Genomic DNA, 21297 nt, shown 5'->3' with positions numbered 1-21297 from the left:
TTCACAGTAATCCACCAATTTCAGTGCTTTAGGTCTCAGGCCAATTCTTATTATTGAAATGTTTCCCCCTAATAACAGTATTTTTAAAATATTTTCTTTACACAAATATTAAAGTAGTTTGCAAACGGACTATTATTTTCATGTAATGCCTTGCTCTCTTCCTCAAACAGGAGTTTGAGGTCTCTCTGACATCAATTTCTGTCATTTTTGTCATGAAAAAAATGCTCAGGTGTTAAATATCTTTCGTATCATGCAACTAGGCATGATTCCAATTAGTCCTGAACGGAAGACAAAATGACAGTGTAATAAGGTTCAATTTGCCTGTTCTTTGAACACTATATGATATCATCATTTAGCCAATCATTTCTTGCACTTTGGCTTCAACCTCTCTATCACAAAAATTACCTCAAATATACAAATCAAGACATCAGGATGTCTCTTAGAGAACTGACTGAGTCAGAAATCCAAAAATGACTTTTTTAAGACATCAAGGAAGAGTTATTCACCCAATATTTCCTCAAAGATAATTTCTGCCAACATTCTTAGTAATTACATTGAGGCCGAGGTGAAGAGGAGAAGAGCAATATGCTAAAAAGAACTGAAGGTATTTTACCGTATATCAACGGGAATGATATTCAGCATGTGGAATAATGGTGGGTTTATCTCTGGGATATTTTACGTAGAAAATGAATTCATCTGAAAACTTTTCATTTTGACCAAAATAACTTTAGAATTAAGCCAAAACTGTATCAACATAAATTGCTTTTGAGGATTCTAAAAGAAACACGTTTTCTAATTATTCCTTGTATTTCTGTTGAGAGAGTCTCCAGATTTGAACTTAACCTCACTTCTAAAAGGTTTTGACTAGCTGTCATGTAATAGGATCCTGACAAGGGTTCCTTCAGAGAAAAAACTACTAAGATTGAAGGCCTTGAGGTTTACAGATTCATTCCGTAAAATGAACGGCTTACATGTAATAGTCCCAATAACATCTGAACGTAACATTCACCTATAATAAACCACTCACAACACACCGTTTTCACCAATACTAAACGTAAATTCCTAAGCAATTTTTACAGAGATTGGTACGCCCCTCTGACCGATTGTTACTCTGGGCATATCTCCTTATTGCAGTAATAATGTGAGAACCTAAAGGGAACCCAACTAAAAAACATATTCGTTTTTTCATTTTACAAATTCTGAAATTTGTCGGAAGGAATTCTATTCCAACTAAAATACTAAGAAATGCATCTCTCTTCAGAGTTGAATTTGTCTCAGAATAGAGACATAACCATGGCTGGTGGCTTTGGAGACAGATTGAAACTACGGGCTAAACCCTGATTTGGATGTACATAGTCTGAGTTATGGGTATCAGTATTTTAAATCTAGCAATGTATTAACAACCCAAAATTGAAAATATAATGGAATTTATGCCGAATAAATGAAATTCAGAGACAACGAGCTCAGATATAAGCAGGTGTGTGGGGCAGGAATCTCTGCTACACTAACCACTAGTTAGGTAACCTCGGGCAATTTACTTAAGCTTTCTGAATCTTTTTTCATCAATAAATTGGAAATACACATGGTCATTTTCTGAGCCACATAAGAAGGTCAAAACAGAGTTTCCAAATAGGAAATTTAATCCTTACAGGGTACTAGAGGTGTTGAATGAGCTAATGCAACATAAAGGACCCAGCAGAGAGCTTGGCACATGGGAAGCATATAATAAATAGTTGTTGCTGCTGTTAAACACTCGCAAGCATAAAAATTCAGTCTTGTTCTAGGAGGTACTGCTTACTAAAACTGAAATTCAAGCAGCATGATTCAAGTATGACTGCAGCAATGTTAAGTATGGCAAATCACTGAAAGAAATGCAAACTGCGATGAGAATCTCCTGGGGAACAAAGAGTACCAGTGTCTCTGTCCCATGCTAGGCAAAGACTCACATATAACCCCGTTGCTTTTTTGCACGTCCAGGTCTTTCCAAAAATCTGAAATCTTTCTCGGAACAGGCCGTGAAATAAAGAAAGAGCACTGAATTAAGATTAAGAAGCCCTGGTTTGCCAGTTCTATGACCTCGGGCAATATAATGTCCTTGAACCACAGGTTCTTTATCTGCAAACTGAAAATAATTGGATGGGGTCATCTCTTCAGATTACTTAATCTGACTCTATTATTCCTGGACACTTAGACACTTGGTAGGACTAAAAGCTTCTTGTCTGGCGGGACACACTGTATACACAGATTTGTGTCCCCTTGCAATCTCCCTAATTTTCCCCACTGCAGAGGTACCACATTATACCCCCTATTTTAAATATTTCTAGCACAGAATTTTCTTCTTCAAGAACCATCTATTAAGTGTAATGAGAATAAGAGACAGATTTTTTAAAAATAATCATTATTAATTGATGCGAAGTTGCTAATTCAAAAGGAATACTTTATATGTTATTATTTGGAAGGTTTGTCTTTAAAAAGAATATTCTTTATCTAAAAGTGGACTACATGCCATAGAATGTGGTTTCCATGGCAACTGCCACATTTAAAAAATATGCACAGTGCTGAAGATACACTGTGTAATACTTCTACAAATGGATCATTCTTAGAGAAATCAATTTCCTCGTCTCAGCCTGGTTTTTGTTTTTTAAACTTAATATTATTTTCTCCACAATGAGGACCAAGTTGAATTATTTATAGTAGCTTAATTATGGGTATATATGCTACTCTTGTGCTTATAAGATGAAAATAATTACAGAATTTTAGAATTATAATGGAAAAAGAAAACTGGTGACCTACAAAAAAAGTACTTTACTTAAAAGGGCATCTTCCTATATGTTCTCCTAATTAAGTACCTAAGAAATAGTATTCTTATACATAGTAATATATATAACAATATATAAAACAATACATACTATTAAATTCCTATGTAAGAATTTTAGGCACACCACTATTGGATACTAATAAAATGGGATCTTGCCATCAATATGAGGAGGGCTTTGGTCCTATTTGGAAAATTCTGTATAACCTATGCTTTTGATGTCAGAGAAACAAAATTTTCCTCACAGGCTTTTAAAAGTGGCTTAGTAAAGAAAACCTCTATTTATATTTTAATGTACACAGCAAGTTCTTGGGCTATCTTAAATCCAGTGCTTAGATAATATTATGAAACTTCATCTAAAAAACTAAATTAAAAATTGTAATCGAGGTTTTACCACCACTCCACTGAAAAAGTCTTATTTTCTTTTTGTGAAATAAAAAAGCGAATTGTTAAAAATATTTTCCCACGAACTCATCTAATACCTGACATTAAGCATTATGCACCTTGCAACAAAACCCCCTTAATACTTATAAAACCCACTTAATTCCACTGCCCTTTCCTCTAATACAAATAATGCAGTGTATCAGGGGATGAGTATCAAAGTGCTGTGTGTACACAGCTGGAAGACCAGGCAACCACTCTGATGTGACTGGGTGTGTCACTAAGGAAAAGAGGGAACACAAAGCGGTCACATTAACAGCACCCGCCTCATTACTCTGGGGGGAACTCTAATTTACAGAGTTTGCTTTATCTAACCAGTCAGTCCAGTTTGACCCAAAGAAATAAAATTATGTACTACCTCAAAACCAAGCTAATGATACTAGTGAAAAAATAATGATGGTGAAATACTATTTAGGTTATGTAGGTAGGATGTGAAACAATTTAGTACTGGCACAAATATCCTATATTCCTGGACCAAACTACCAGTTGATTTTATTATTTCTTCCATAGTGTAAATTCTGAGGACAAGTGAATCACATATGAGAATGAGAGAGTAATATAACACACTTGGAAATTAACATCAAGGCATTAACTATTTCCAATCTTAGCCACGTTCCTAATTTTTATTTCCTAAAGACATTTTGTAAGGGTTTCTGGGACAGACATACAATGATAGTACTAGAATTTGCCAGGCTCGTGACTTAAAATAAGCTTTCTTTTGATTCATAATATATACAAAATTGGATCTCTCAAAGCAGCTGTGTTTGTTGATTTTGAGAATGGAATTCTCAATAAATTAAAATAAAATCTGCTAACTACATTTTGTGAAAGTAGTTAAAGAATCTAAGGTTTTCCCATCAGATTTTATTTCCAAATATTTTAACATATAAGAAACATCATCAGTTATATTGGTCAGTGTCTTTTATATTAAGTCCCATGTCATAAATTTCTCTCAAAATTAGAAAAAAATGTATGAACTGGTATAGTTTTTTTCAATAGATAATTAGAATTACACAATTCATCCTGTTTCCCTCTTTGCCGTGGCTTCTAGGCAAGCTCAGAGCCAAAATTTGTACTTAACTCAAGGATTTTTTAAAAAGTATCTGTTTTCTGATGTGGTTAATATCATTCATTGCTTGTTATTTTCAGTTATATCTTATCTGTTTAAACATGTGTTTATTGTAAAATTCTGCCTCAAATCCTTTTTGAAAGTAGTTGGCATATAAAGAAATTAATATCAAGTGCTTTCAATAGAAAAATGCTCCCCCCCAAAAAAGCCGAAATACCATGTATAGGTTTAACAGTAGCGTTCAGAACATACATATTGTTAAATTAGTCCTTAAACAATCTTTGAAGAATGATAGTCAGCGCTTAATCCACTGCACACACACACACACACACACACACACACACACACACACACACCCCACTCAGTTTATATAAATAGAGATTTTTATGTTGGGGCCAGATCCCCAAATTCATGGAAAATAATGTTGAGATATAATTATTTTATCACAAATATCTGTTTGGAATACCTTTTTTAAAAAAAAAAGACAAGAGGAAAAAGAGGATTTCTGAAAGTCCCACATTTTAAAATCAGTGATAGGTGCAGCCTCTTAATGTGAGAATAAGCTAAATATCAAGCTGATCTGCCCATTTATTATACAAAAACCGTTCATACTAATGCCTCTCAGTTCAGGGAATCAATAAAGGCACTGAGATGCCAATATCAGGAAACACCTGTTTCACCATCGACACACTCGAGGTCTCAGGTATGTTCAGGTGTCACTGATCACCTTCAGGTCTGTTGTGTCTGACTTGCATTGTACTGATGGTGGTTCACAGGAGCTGCTGTACTCCTCGGTACCCTGACTCCTCAATTTGTTTGTACCTCAACAGGTCACGTAGACAGCTGTCCCAACATGGAGACACCCCCTCTGGGGCAGATCACAAAGGTTCTCTGTGAATAGTCCTACAGTATTCATACACGTCACCCAGTTCAGCAGCAAACATACACGATCAAGCAATCTCTAAGTGGTTCAGGGTCCTAAAAGAACAACTAAGGGATCGTGGAACCTATATTCTATTTTATTTCTAATTCCAAGGGATAAAGTGTAGAAATTCTTTTACTACACTGCAGTTCAAAGGCAAACCAAGAATTACATGTAGAACTACCATGTTAGAAGAAGCTTTCCTAGAATAATCATAATGAAAATATAAATTTTCTTTATATTAAAAAACATGATTAAATCAATCAAATCCTCCTCTAAAATAACTTCAATCAGAGGAATCTGAAGAATGAGCAATATTTGACAATGAGGTTGTGAATTCTATATGTCTTCATAGCTGCTGATCTGGATGCTTTTTCCTAAACATTATGACCTGAAGTAGATACCAGACTAAACATCTTGTATGAGGGTGGTAAATGTCATGTGCATTTTAGCAAATCACAGCATAAAATATCCTACCACTGAAAATCAAGGTATTATGACAGAAATATTATATATGCATAGAATAGCAAAATGCACCAACTAAAATGAGAGAAATGGTCGATTGTCCTTAGCTGCATTATTGTAGCTTATCATTTCTTTGGAAAACTGGAATTACTTGAGTAATAACTAACCTGTAATAATTATATAGCATATTCACTAAAAAGGACTTCCTAGTTAATATATGATTCACCTTATGGTAGGTAGCTATACTTTATAATATCAATAAGCAATATATTACATATTTGGAAGTGGCCAAAAGTAGATTTTTAGTATACCGTCTGCATTCAAGAATACAATGGAGGAAAAGCAGCAAACAAAGACATAGTATCCAAAATATTTCACTGATCCTCTTTGGTTAAATATTTCAAATAGTCCTTTTTACAAAATGGCCTCCATTGCTAAACCAGAGCAGCCAAATATGAATTGAAATTCAAACCTCTCTGAAATCAAAATAAAAAAAAAAATTATACAAACCAATATTTAAGATACTTGTGTTCTGCATCACACCACAAAACAGTGATTTGAAAAAAACTTCTAGTTTTAAAAGTATATATGATTACTTTACATTTTTTTAAATCTGTGAATGGAACTCAGGACTTAAAAGGCATTATATGTTAGATTATTTAGAACACATTCCTGAAAAGATAATTTGGAAAATTTAGGACTTACCTGAAGGAAACTTTGAAATAATAGTCTTAATCAATAACCACAAAGAAACCCAAATTATTAGCATATTTGTATAGATGATAAGATTTTTAAAAATATAACTTACTGATAAAGTTTTAAAATACAGCATCTCTAAAATTAACTTAGTAGAGCTCATACAGAAAGTCATTTTCATTTTGATCCAGAATGCCTTTAGCCTGTTTCCATTGCTTACTAGCAATCCCATGACAGCAATTCCAATTGTTTCAAGAAAGGCACAAAATAGAAGAAATATAAGCCTATGTTGCAGTCCTTTGAAAAAGTCATATGGTCCTCATACTTAATATTTCAATTAGAAGATATTCAATTAATAGCCTTACTATACTCTCCCTGTGGCTTAATTGTACTTAATAATTCAAAAATTTCCCTTTTGTTATCATTGGATGAACCGCACCCTATATATGGCAGATACGACATATACAGAAATCACAAAGATTTCCTCTAAATTTGGACTCCACTTGTGTCTGCTCTCCACAACAGTACCAAAATAGTAGTAAGCTTTATAAATTAATGTATTTTATTGTACCAATTATTCAGTTCTACTAGGCAAACAGACCCTACACTGACTCAGGACCACATATCTTATCATAGAAGACAATGGTAAGGCTTAGCATCATCTTTGAAGGAAAATGTGAGTTTTAAAATATTCTTAAGAAATTGTATGGCTAACAATCAAAAGATCACCGTATATTTTATAAAGGGTCTAATGAGGCTGGGGGCAAAAATATAATACACGTTGATTGAACAGGAAGCCCTTGACTATTCCAGTACTATGGCTATACTACAATGACTACCTTTTTAGTTAGCAATCCCCCATAAAACAGATTACAAATGATTTTCCTATATAAACTTATGTTATCGACAAAAAAAAAAACTTGTGCTGAGTATATTTATATTGCCCAGTCATTATTCAAAAGTCAAAGACTCAAGGTCAAATGAAAAATAACCAATAACATCTATTCTTTGCTTTACCGCCTCCCACCCTCCATGCAAGAAATTAACATCTATTTAATCAGCAGTATTTTTATGTAGAGATAATTACAAAATTGTTCAAACACACATTCTAACAAGTAGGAGGTTTATTTCATTGTTTAAAAATTATATTATTTGGGGAGGAAGGATAACTAGGAAGAAGCTTATGTGAGGTGTAGATAAAATGGTTAGATTTCAATGGGAAAAGAGGTATTTAGACCTGGTATATGATATGGTTTCATCAGAAAAAAAAATTATCTTTTTATTGTTATCAATTGCTCTTCAATTTTTCTTTAATAACATTTCACAGCAATCTCTTCAAGAGGATACACTAAAGGCCTTTGATTATACATACCCTAAAGAATGTATTGTACTACAAAGATACAGGCTCAATAAGATTTTTTTCATCTGAAATTTATAAAGATAATTTTCCATGCTGACAGTGCACATTTCATCCATAAGTTTGAAGAGTCAAATGCTACCACAGCTGGGGGTTATTCTGCCAAATGGCTTCCAACAGGGACTACAGAGATGGAGTCTAGGAGGCATGTGTATGTGCATGTAGGAAAAAGCAACAGACCTGATGGGAAATAGCCTTTCGCTGGAGTCATTTTTATCAATTACCATCTGAGTGATCTAATCAAATATAGAATCTAAGGAAAAAAAGCAACACTAGGAAGGAAAAGCAAATATTAAAACAGCTGCTTGATTACCTGCAGAGATTAAAACAAAAAGCAAGGAGTGAGGCTGATATATTTCATAGGGATTTGCTAAGGCTTAGGGGAGGGGTAAGGGGCAGATACCTTAAAAAAATCCATCATGAAAGGAACTGAGACAAGATTATAAAAAAAGGGGCCAAGTTATAGCGCGCCATGGGATTTTTAATCTGGCTACCTGTGGTTTCTGTAGTTAAAGCCTGATTCATCCCTAAAACGGGGGGGGGGGGGGGAATAGAAGGAAGAATACAAAAAAATCACATTTATATGTCAGTTTTGCAAATGATCAAACAGCGTGCATCAACAAGAATAATAAGAAAACATTAAACGCTGATGACTTTTTAAAAATAGATACCCGTTTTATCAAATATTATTGATAATTACCTGTGAATCTCGTTTCTTGAACTCTTGAATTTGATTTTCGTGCTCCATATTGGCAGCGCGAAGCTGTTTTTCCAGGTTTTCAATTTCCCGTTCATGGTCTCGGACTAGGCTATCCTTCTCTGCGTTATGCTGCTGTAATAGGTGCGTCTTCTCCTGTTCATGCTCCAGCTTCAGCTCTACTATCTGATTGGACAATGAGGAGGACAGTTCATCAACAGAACATCCTTGTCGTCATGACAACTCATGGACAGCTTAATTTTTCTCTAATTTGTCCAAGTTAAAATTTTTATTTTTGCGTCATTATTACCTCACCCTTGAATACTCTCATTTGGGGGGTGGGGTGGGGGATCCAAATCTAATAGTCAAGACAGTTGGGCATATTCAGTAAATCCTAAAATCTGTTGACACAAATGCCTGAACATTGAAAAAAATTATGTTGAATGCCAGGTATTTCCTCCCCAAGAATTCGGGTATTACTGATCAGCAATGGTTACAAATGGTTAATAATCAGTACGCTTTGCTTTTGCTTAAATATATACACGTAAAAGCAGCAATTACATCGGTCAGTTTTCTTTATGATTTTCAAATAACAGATCGGAGCTAAATACGCATCTGGATTATTGTATATGTCGTTGTCTTTTTAAAAATAAAATGATAAATTTCAAAGCTCTATTATCTCATTGTCAGCTACGGTATACCAACATAAACAGATGTTATGTGTTCCAGAAGGGCACCTGCTGTGCTGCAAGCTTGCGCCATGATTTCATAAAAAGCATTCTATTCTTAGGATCCTTTCCCAGTCCACTCCACACTGGAGACTGTGACCTTGGCCAGTCTTAGCCTCTCCCTGCAAGACTGAATGGCAGCCGGAGACCAAGGGCCTGGTTGCCGCAGCTTTGATACTAATCCTCCCAGACTGTGCACAATGGCACCCTACCTGGCCTGCAAACTATAGCCAGCCAGGCTGTCTTTGAAGCAGGTGATGAATAGGGGACTGCAGGAAGCCAGCTTCCCCAGTGAACTCCAGGCCACACAGCTGCTAAGAACAGTCACTTGGATTTTTCTTCAGTTTTGGTGGATTTCAGGGGAAAAAACTGCTGTTATCTAGAATATGTTGTGTTATTTTCGGCGTGAGAATCCATCTTCAAAAAAGCTAACAGTAGGAGCCTCCTCCACATCGATCTTGTTTCGTGCAATGAATCACCAGCCTACCTTATCTTAAAGCTATAGCATTCATTTCTCCAGGCACACATGCTGCACTAAATTTCAGAAGTCATTGTCTTTTGAGATTTAAAATTCTCATCCTCAACTTGCAAATTAAGAATCAAAACACAAATTAGATTTGCTTTTAAACACAGGTTTCAAAATCTTTTCTTATTGTGATTTTTCTTAGAGAACTGGGAAATCAACAATGAATTTCTGACCACTCATAAATTCATTATACTATTTAGAGAAAAGTATACTAACTCTCGAATATATACATATATCAGAACGAAATAATGTATAAAATAATATGGAAAAATTTATTTTGCATCTGAGGATAAAGAGGCATTCTAGTGAATTTATGTTTATTTAAATTTTAGGAATCTTTTTTCCATATTATTCCACTATTGGCAATATACAGAAAAAAATAACATAAAAATGTTCTCCTTATACACTATACTAAGTGTGTAAGTGTATAAAAGGGAAGAAAATTTTTCTTTATTTAAAATAAATGTGCATGTTTTATTATTCTGTGGTTCACACAACTACAATGTTAATCCCAACAAAGGAGAGAATTTAAAATTTTATTGATATTACTGCATTTTTTTTCAGGCAGCCAGTGTATGAATTATTGAGTTAGAATACTTTCAGTTCTAAGACACATTATTATTTCTACTCAGCGTGTTATGATAGCAAGCATCATTATAACAAAATCATAAATTTTACTTAAAACCATTTAAGTATTTTATACACTGAAAGGAAACAGAAGGAGGTGGAAAGTTTTACTGAAATCTTCTCAAAAGCCTCTGAAAAACTGGGAGGATGGATGTGATTGAAAATTGACAAAAAGCAAAATATTTTATAAAAGTCTAGGGAAAAGTAACCAACTGGCCTAAAACTGAGGGAGAATTACAGATTTTCCCCAAGAAAAGACGCATGAACAGATGTCGCTGTGAGATGGTTATTGATGGTACCACCTCGCTCTTGGCTCTATGAATAACACACTTCCACAGCAACGTGCTCTGACTCATCTGGAGAGTTCTGACAGACTGATCAATGGTCCTGTGCTCATGCACAAATTTCAGTTTATTGATTTTTTGAAATTCAGGAACAAATCAAATAGATGATGGAATTTCAAGCCTAAACATTGATGTTCATAAATTATTAGTTTTCTGTCAGGGCCTGTTGCGCGGTGATGATAATTAATGAACATATCTCAAGGATGCTGAAGCCTTTGAAGGTGAAATAGCTCAGGCTTGTTTGCTCAGTCCAACACTCCTTGGCCAACTTCAAGATGTTATGAGCCATTTCTGGTCTTTGCCTAGGTTTCCTCACTATCAGCATCTTCTGGCAGGTGTGCTTTCTCCTGATAAATGGTAGTGTCCAGAAGAAAAACCATAATGTTCTGGGAATATCTTGAAGATTATATTTATAACCACAAAGGCCATCATCAAGGTGGATCTATGTTTAAATTCAAGGTTTTACTGGTTTCTAGCCCCTTTCATGTAAGTAAATGTTAAAAGAGTTCTTTGGATTTTTCTGGTTTGGTCCTTCACTTGTGGGAACATCTCAAAGGTAGCATATCCTCCTTACCTTGGACTACTAGACACTTTTGGTTAACCAACAGTAAATTCTAATGGAGTTCGTGGTGACCAGAGGTGGTAAATCATGGAAAATGTGAAGAATGTAAAAGTAGAGTGCATTCACTGGGAGGAACTTTGAGTGGTCAGTGGGGTCGCTAAGTCAGGGTGATCCAGAATCTATAACATACGCTGCAGGGGAAATAGGAATTACCACCACCAAGGAACCTGCTTAATGAAGGCTGGCTAAAGAGAGCCCTGTAATATAGAAGCGAAAGCTTCAAGTTCCCTAATTCAAAGCAGTGAGCTGTGGGCCAGGTAACTATACTTGTAGTGCCCACTCACAGGTATTAAAGCAGACTGGCATATCTTCCAGGGACAAAGAAGGTGATTAACCCTCTCTTGGAAGCATCTGGTAGCATTTGGCAGTCCCTTGAGATACTGAGCTTGATGGCTTGGTTGGTGGTTGGGGTTTAGGTGAGAAAACAGCTTTAGTCCCTAAAAACTACTAGGTCGACTCACATGCAACTGTTATTTTTGTAGGTCAAAACAAGAGATAGATAAGTGTCCTGCTGCATCTACTACACTACCCATCAACATACTCTGAACATGAAGTTCAAGAGTCAAGTTTCGAAGTTCTGAAGTCTCTGAAAGCACAGCCCTCTATCACAGATCTGACTAAAGTGATCTGACTAAATCACTTCAGTCAGATGATGATGATGTTTTTATTCTAACTGATACTTCATGGAAGTACCCAAGAGCAAGAGCTCATTCAAGGCTCTGAGAAAGACCAAGGGGGAACTGCTACGTATCCAAGTCTCTGGGGGTCTTGGAATATATACATTTTAAATCCTGGTAACAGTTTTACAGTGAGATTAGTGCTAGCAAATATGGCCTGAACACCTTTTAATAATCTTATAAAGGAAAAGACAAAGGGGATGGAATAAATCATTTCTCAGTATACAACAGAGAGAAGACCGACATATCCCAATAATACACTCAATGTCAGTAATTCCAAAACTAGAAACATAATTTATAGAAGTGCTAGAATGCACCCAACACATTAGAAAGGAGGAATTATGGTGCAAATACTAAACAACCTCAAATTTAATCAAATTATAAAATCTCTACTCTACAAGGCTTGGTATAATGGGTAAAAGCCCCAGTGAATACAAATAAGAAAGTTGAACAGTTCGGAGTGATGTAGAGGCTACATTGTATAACATTAATCTTAATCCAGGAATCTTCCCTATAACACCCTGACAGTCATTCAGCTGCTGCTGGACTGGTTTTAACAATAAGGGAATAACTGTATTTCAAGGCAACCTATGCTTCATACTAAATACACCAGGCAATGGAATTCCTGGGTAAAAATAGCAGAGGAAGCTGAAAATTGTGAAAAGAACAAAAAGAAATGTTAAAAACAAAACAAGAGAACATTCATGAGCAGCAAACAAGGAGAAAGGAATACCATCTTGGCCTTGACCAAAAGGTGTAATCAAAGAAAGAAAGAGAAGATTCCGACATGGCTTGATGAGATATACTATCATGTCCCCACCTCCCAGGGGTGTAACTGCTGAGTTGAAATAATGCTGGGGAGTATTCCCTGTTTTGGAGAGAAATAGACAAAAGATCAAGCATTCCTTTTCCCCTGTTCTGCCCAGGTAGGGAATAAGAAGGTAAATATATGGGATAGAAATGGCAGTTGGAAAGAGATGAATAAAAGTGAAAAACTGGAGCTGATTCTTCCTGATAGAATCATGGGCTTCAAAGCTCCCATAAAAAAAAGGGGAAAAAAAAGCTCTCAAAAAGAGAGCAAACCCTGATGTAGAACATTAATAAAATGTTAAAAGAGCAGACATCAGTTTCTCTAACAAAAGTTGCTCAGAGCTCCTAACTCAACTAAGTTCTCCTCCTCCATCCTTATCATAATCTTAAGCAATAGAAAAGTAAATGCAACAAAATACCCATACCTTCAAACTGAAACTCAGAGGAAAACAGGCTGAAAAATAAAGACAGAAAAGGAGCAAAAAAGAATTCACACATATTATACCAGATCAAGTAGTAGATTTGGACAGAGCTTTCCACATTAAACTCAAGCAAGTGTCTGGACAACTGTAAATTTATTATATCAGGGAAATAAAAATGATCTGAGCAAAAAATAGGGAAGGAAAGAAGGAAGAAAGGAAGAAAGACCATAATTCTGGAGGGGAAGAAAACATACCTTAAAAATCAGACACAATTAGAGTGATAGGAGAATTTAAGAACATGAGTGCAATGAAAGAGAACTCAAAGACATGAAGATAAAACAACAAAACTAAAGCTCAAAATAACTCCATCACAAAATTAATTATAAAGTAGAAACAACAATGAGCTGAATAAACATGGCTGAAAATTGAATCACTCACATAGACAAGACTTGAGATAATCATAGTAAAGACCCATGAAGGAGGCCAAGAGATTATGTAGAGAGAAAACAGAAAAAGAAAATCCATGTATACACAGATATGGCATCAAAAATTGTCCCTGAAATAAATGAAGAGATGAATGCATATATCAAAAATAGTGCACTATATACCAAGAAAAACTGCTTCAGATTGAGAAAAGACTGCCTCAAGCATACTATAACTAAACTAAAACATGGAAAAACTCAAAGACTATAGAACTCAAACCACTCTTGAAAACAAAAGTCCTTGAGGATGAAATTCAGGCAACCAAGAGAGATGACTAAAGAAGCTGTATTAAGAGTTACAATTAGTTGCCAAAAGACAGTGCAACAATGTATCCAAACCTTTAGGGAAAGAAAGAATGACCAGAACATATTATGCCCAGCTAAACTATCCTTCAAAAATAAGGGGACATACACATATAGTGATTCTCAAGCATGCAAAAATGCAGTGAGTACAACTATATGCCCTTTAAAAAACTATTTAATGATGATATCAGTAGTCAACAGATGAATCAAAGTAAAGGGCTCAGATATGGAGTTGTGCTCAAAGTCCTGGTGGTGAACATATAACTGAGTTAGATTTAAAAAAACTAACTTATATAATATGGTTATAGAACAAAATATGAATGCTACAAACCTCCAAAGTATAAATAATAATATAATTGGCAAAATAGAGTGGCAGGGGTGGGTAGAAGTATAAACATGTTAATTTTATTTTTTTAATAGTAAAGAGTAAATTAATGCTCTCAAAATGGAACCATAAAATTTAAAAATGACTCTAACCTCAATGTATTTTTAACCTTTATTTCTTACTGCTCTAAGAAATCATCTCTCATATGGAAAAGAAACATTTTCTAAACTTCAGGAATTCCTTCACTTTCCCTTGGTTCTTTATTTCAATGAATTTCACATAAAATGAAATATGCTAATAAAAGTGGCACATATAGCATGATCCTATTTCTAAACAATGGTTTTTGTCTATAGATCTACTTACCCTTTTATCTATCACTCACAGAAATTTCTAGAATGATGCTCATATAAGATTAACAATAGTCATTCCTAATGGATAAGATTTTAGCAGAATTTTTGCTTTCTTCATTGTGTGCAGTTACTATGTCGAATAGCAAAAGCTCGCTTTGGGGGAATATTTACTTGTCATAGCGTTGCAAGAGACTTTATCAAGGGTCATGGTCTCCCTTCAAACACATGGGTTCTGGGTCTATTAAATGTGAACTTAGATCTGGAAACCTGATGAAAGACCACGGTGTTCCACTGAAGTGGCGAATTATCAAAAGCTCACTTCCCAGCTCTTAACTATTTTCTTGATATTGTACAAGTAATACTTGCATTGGTCTCTGTCTCTCATATCTGTCAGACCACTATGTTGTATTCACTATCACCACAGATGCCTGAGGAGCAAGACACCCTGCTAGCCTTGCCGCCCATTACAGTAAGTACGTCTACCTTCCATCTGGCATTTTGGTGCCCCATCCAGTGTCTGCCATTTTGGAACCCTGCCATCCTGTTGACAGGAGACGGCCCAATTCCACAGCAGCACTTCCTACTGTCAACCCAGGCATACAGAGGAAGCCACCAAAGAGCTGTTCCATGCTTGGTATCTCCACCCTCAGTGCATTCCTCAGCACCTTCATGAAGGTGGTATCTTCTAGACCCTCCCATGGGATAGGTTATCTGGTCTAAAGTAACAAAATCATTCTAATAGTCTCATTTTCCTGAGACTTTTGACTTCTTCCTCAGTACTACGCCGAGGCAGTTCTGGCATGTCCATCTTGGATCGAGATAACTGGAGTAGCAGAGAAGACCACTTCCTAGTAAAATCACAAACTACTGTAAACATTTTTTTAGAAAAGAGATGAAGGTCAGTTCAATATTCTGAATAGTTATATACATCAGACTAATAATAAATAGTTCAAGGGCACTTGGCTAAAGTGCTAGCCATTGAAGGACAAACATTTTTCTATAGGGTTTGCCACACCCCATAGAAGGGCTCCATGTGAAAACATTTGCTTCTTGGTTGTGAAATTTGCTGCAACTTTTATATAGTTGATAAGACTCGTGGCATTAAGAGCCACACTAAAAAACAAGTGCCTCATGCCCTGGTTTTCTCCATTTAAGAGGCAGAGACTTAGCATCCTTAGTTTAGGTCTCCGAGCAGTTTCCCATATGCATTTTCAAAACAGCATATTTGAAATGTCAAAGTAAGTTACCAAATTCTTTACAGTTCTGGAATTTAGCTCCTGTGGGACAGAGTCTATCGCAAATTTAGCACCATTTCACTAGATTTGGTGTTGTGTCCTTACTAAAAAATGTTGGAATCTCTTTTTTTTTAATGGCAGCTCTATGACATAAAATGTGCTTCTGGACATTGCATTACATGAGCGATAAAATCTCCTTTAAAGATACACTTAAGGACATATACAATCTGCTCTGAGCCTTTGCAATCAGAAGAGAAACACATTTTAGCACAGAAAATACCATAATGTGGTCTGAATTTCTGAATATCTTAATAGAAAGAAGCACAAAAAAAAAAAGGTAAAAAGTTGGCAGTGTGTCAAGAGCAGAAATAGAATTTGTCATTTGTGGGTGGCCATGTGGCTCCAGGATTAGATATTTGTGGCAACAAAAAGAGCCAGCCATGAAACCTGTCAATCAACCGTTCAATTCAGTCACACAAGTTCTCTTTATTTAAAAGCTTAATATTACTGTACTAACTGCTATTAGGGATAGAACAAGGGTCTGCCAGCATATTCTGCTTCTTCATTCCGTTTCCTCTCTGGTCAACCACCAACATCCGGGACAAAGGCCTGCTCAAGCTCCTGAAGCTCAGAACAAACTGAGTGAGGGCGGAAGGCTGAGTAAGCCCAACAGGGATTACAAAGGAAAGCTGACAAACGATGATGTGCTGAAAGCAAGTGCCATTCTCTGTGGGTTTCTTTCCCATTTAACACTTCAAAATACTTACCCTGCACCTGTTGGTGATGAGTGACAATAATTACCATGAGCTTTGAAAACTTTTTGGAAAATTCGCTACATTTTCTGTGTTTTTATCTGCCAGATCTCAATTAAAACCCAGGAGGGGTTCACACAGTCAAATGCTTCAAGAAGCTTTTTCCTCACGGTTTAATGATGGTCAACTCACAGCACTCAAATTGAGAAAATTCATTAACTAAGAATACACCCTCTTAGACAGAGTTCAACATTTTGGAGGAAAACATGTCTTAACTGTATATTTTAATTTATTTTACCTTATGTCTGTTTCCTCGAAAACACATTCAGTTTATCTTAATCTGGCACATCACTGCTTTTGAATGAATATGAAATATAAAAATCATCCAAGTTACCCAGCTAGTAAGAAAGGGAGGAGGAGAAAGAAATCAACTCGGTTATAAATTCCAATACTGGACTATGGCTTTACTTTCTACTTTTCCCACATCACCTACTGCACTGCTTGACAATTATTCTTTATTGTGAATGGAACATGGGGCATTCAGGAGCAATCACTAAATAGAATTTGAAGCAGTCAGAAGAGAACTACTTCATCGTATCACCAGATTGGCTTCCTATCTGCACTGTCTCTCTTTCCTACGGCTTAAATAGATGGCTGGCCTTGCTGCTATCTAAGGTACATCCTTCCGCCTGTGCGCTGGATTCTGTGCCCTTTTGCCAGGTGAAGCATGATGGTCTCATAATTATCCCATCACTCTCTGCGTCATCAACATTTTCTTCTCCATTAGATCATTCTCATCAACAAACATGCTTTTACTATATTTCATTCTTTAAAACAGTCCCTTGATACATATCCCTCTAGCTACCACCCCATTTCTCTGCTCCCCTTCCCTTCAAAATTCCTCAGAATTGTTGTTCACGTCCCATTCTCTCTCCACCCATACCATTCAGGCTTGGTTCCCACTTTCTACTGAAACTGGTCTTGAGCAGGCAGCTAAAGACCTTCTTGCCAAATCCAATCGCAGCTCTGAGCCTCCACCGAACTCCCGTCTTGGAAACACCTGAAACAACAATTCCGTGTTTCCTGTTTCCTGAAACACCTGCTGCACATGGCTCACGGGAAATAACACCTCCATCGTTTCTCCTCCTAACTCACTGACTGCTCCTTCTCAGTTTGTTTTGCTGCTTCCTCCACCTCTTCCCCTTCTCTAATGGTCGGTGTGCCCCTGGGCTCAGTACGGGGACTCCCTTTTTTTTTGCTCTACTCACCCGTTAGTGTCTGTCATCACCATTCACCTGGTTGCTCAGCTGGAAAACCTGTAAGTTCCCTCTTTCCCTCACACTCTACTTCACATCCATTAACGAGTCCTGCCTGCAAAATACATGCCAAAGCTGACCCCTTGCCATCACCCCTACCCACCAGGCCAGACTATTGCAGTCGCCTCCTAACCCGCCTCCCTGCTTCTTCTCCTGCTTCCACGACAATCAGAGCTTCACTCCGCCGCTAGACAGATCTTGGTAAAGCATAAACCAGGTCTTACTCAAATGCTCCAATCGCTGCTCATCACACTCAGAATAAAATCAAAACCCCGCATCACAGGCTACAGAAGCTGACATGATTGGCCCGCAGCTTAAGCTCGTCTCCTACCTAGTTCGCTCCATTCCAGCCACTTCCCAACCCACTCCCTCTACCTGAAATATTCTTTTCTCACTTCAGGTTTTTGTATGGTTTCCTCCTTCACTTGATTCAGGTTTTAATTCGAATATCACTTCTTTAGAGTCCTTCACTGATAACCTCATCTAAAATAATATCTTTTACTGGTATGGTAACAACCATACATAACATAGCTGCTTCACTCACAAACACCTTATCTTGCTTTATTTCATAGCAATTTTCCTCACCTTCCATCATATTTTGAGAGAGAGTGAGCATGTGTACGTGGTGGTGTTGTCTCCTCCGCCATAAGTGCAGAGACTATTTTGTTCATTTCATATCCTAAACATCTGGCACAGTATTTAGCACAAAGGAGTTGCTCAATAAACGTGTTAAATAATGAATGACAGGAAAGACATTGCTTCGATTTAAAAATTTTAAGGTATCTAGAGAATGGGAATCATCAGTTAGCCTTATCACTATCTAGGAAACATTCTCAAAATGAAGCATCCCTAAAACAAAACGTATAATATACACTTAAACTATAGCTATTGAAAAGAACTGCATTCATCTTTGCTCTCTTAATTCCCACTCTGGATAATGGTGCCATTTGTTTTAACACAAATGAGAAAAGTGCCAAGCCAAAAAAGAAAACAACAACAACAACCTTTCACTAATTATCAATGCTCCTTCTATGATCCCAGGCTCCCAACACCTGGTCTGGACCCCAAGCGCCACAGCTTCGTAGCCTGGGTCCCTCATTCTGGTGGTCTAATGGGCCAGGGATCTGTCACTGTACCTGCTGCCTGTAGGACCAAGCTGTGCCTTAGAGCACGGCTGCATTCCATGGATTAGCTCGTTATAGAAAGAAAGAATTTGAAAGACTTGTAGCATCATTAGATCAGAAATTGCGTTTCTCTTGATCACCACTGAGGAGCAGAGAGGCTGATATGTAGTTGAGGCCCCCACATTATTTATTACAAACGAGGAAAGGAACGCCAAGCCAAAAGACTTGAAAAAGAGTATAATAAGGACAGCGAGAAGAAGACAAAGAGAGTAACAGGAACATACTAGATGTAGAAATCAGTAAACCACATGAAAATACCCCCACAAACTCATGGTCATTAACCTCATCTTAGACCTCAAAACCAAAAAGAAATTTTTACCAAGTTTTTCTAGTCAGATCCGGGATGTCAACACCAAAATGACTGCAAAAATCCCCATGTCCATCAGCTCTCCTGTCCATGTAATTCCTCCAGGCTCAGCAATGATCTTGCCTCCCATCTCACAGAGAAAATCCTCCAGGACGTCCTCATTGTACTGCTACAGAGCCACCAACTTCTGTGCATCTGTCCACCCCACCTCTTCGCACCAGGCCTGCCCCTCCCCTCCAAGGCGAATACCTCGACCTGTGCTTGGGGTCTGCCCACACACCTCCACCTTCCTGGGAACCTGGACCAGTGAATATTTTCCTTCTGTTTCCTCTGTCTCTTGCTTTCTACTATTTCCTTTTCCAGTATAGACTAAATAGTCTAATTTAAAAGAGATCTATGTTTTTAGGCTATTTTACCAAAAAAAAAAAAAAGCTAGATAACTAAAAACTAAAATATTTACAGAGGAAAAGTTGAGAATTACATTCTGTTTTTTAAATATTTCAACTGATCTTAAAATTTCCCACTTGATTATTTTGTATAATTCCTGTCTTATCTTTACTACTGTCTTTGCCACCAAAATATCTTACGTTTAAAATAATGGTAACATGTAAGGGATTGGCCCTTCAGTGTTTTTTATAATCAACAATAAGTATTTATTCCTTCTGAAGAATTTGACACTTGTTTATCTGTTGAACTACATTTCCCTTTAAAGGCTTTGTAGTGAAAAGAAAAAATATGAAATATAAGATTAAAGAATGATATGATGGAATTGCCAAGAAAACTCTCCATGTTCAGGAAATCCTAGCATGCCTGGTTTGTTGTTTGTCTCCAACTTGAATGAGGTTTGTGAAAAGACAATTAGAATTGTCTTTTTGTTCCAATGGGTTATACAGGAAAGCAACAGGAAATCTTGATGAAAGCTTGGGCTTTACAGGATATTTCTGTGAGTGTTTATCCCATGTGTTTGATGTTTTATGTTTTTCTCCCCATATCTGTAAACTTTATGCCTGCATTTGGGCTAAAATACTTTAAAGTACCACTTTGCTTTTTTCACTTCGTTACAGTTCCTGACATGATGCTTTCCATGTGGGTGGGGCTCAAAAATTAAAACGGAATAAGGAAACTGAGGCCCAGAAGGCACAAGTCGTTCATTTCCTCTGGATGTCAATTTCCTCACTATAAAATGTGAGGATTAGACCAGATAACTGCCTCTAAAACTTTTCCACCAAAGGATCCCCAGCAGCAGTGAAAATGAATAGTACCCCCCCAAGGGATCTGAGGGCATAGCCTGAAGCAGCCTCTGCAAGCTGGAAGTTTCTTTGAAATGTCCTATTTTATCTTAAAAATTCACGACAACTTTGCATTTTACACAACAGGAAAGTCTATGTTTGTTTTAAAATGAGTGTTGCCTCAGTAGTAAAACTACTTTGCTTTCCCACAAATAAGCATGTGAACCCCACACTCCAGGAAACACGCAGGCAGCTTCACAAATACCCAGGTACTTGCTCACCTCCCAGGGGTCACCCATGCCCGTTTGAGAAGCCTGGGTGATTAGCATCTAAATAGCCTTCCAGTGTGAAATGCTCTAACCCTTTACGATTTTAAACATTCGGAGATTTTATACTTTAGAGAAAAGTCAGACAAGATAATAGAAAAGTTGTCACACTCCCACTTGAATGCAAGTGCAGAAGGCAACTGAGAAGGTAGGAGGGCGAGCTGAAGTCAGGAAATCCAGCCAGACAGGTAGGTAAGTAAATGAGTCAGT

At 36.9% G+C, this 21297-nt stretch overlaps 1 protein-coding gene across 4 annotated transcripts in view; it reads right to left on the bottom strand.

The window, feature by feature from the left end:
* Positions 1-21297, bottom strand: part of CEP112 (centrosomal protein 112) — a 389712-nt gene that overhangs the window by 228822 nt on the left and 139593 nt on the right. For all 4 annotated transcript variants that reach the window (XR_004421320.1, XM_033090398.1, XM_033090397.1 and 1 more), the window contains exon 20: positions 8526-8708. Coding sequence is in view for 3 of the 4 variants with exons in the window: in XM_033090398.1 (XP_032946289.1) it covers positions 8526-8708 (183 nt within the window). In the remaining variant the exon portion in view is untranslated. The remainder of the gene's footprint in view (positions 1-8525; positions 8709-21297) is intronic.

This window comes from Rhinolophus ferrumequinum, chromosome 21 (assembly GCF_004115265.2).
Source record: "Rhinolophus ferrumequinum isolate MPI-CBG mRhiFer1 chromosome 21, mRhiFer1_v1.p, whole genome shotgun sequence".
Lineage (NCBI taxonomy): Eukaryota > Metazoa > Chordata > Mammalia > Chiroptera > Rhinolophidae > Rhinolophus > Rhinolophus ferrumequinum.
Note: the sequence above shows the minus strand (reverse complement) of the source record. Positions and strands in the feature narration are given on the sequence as shown.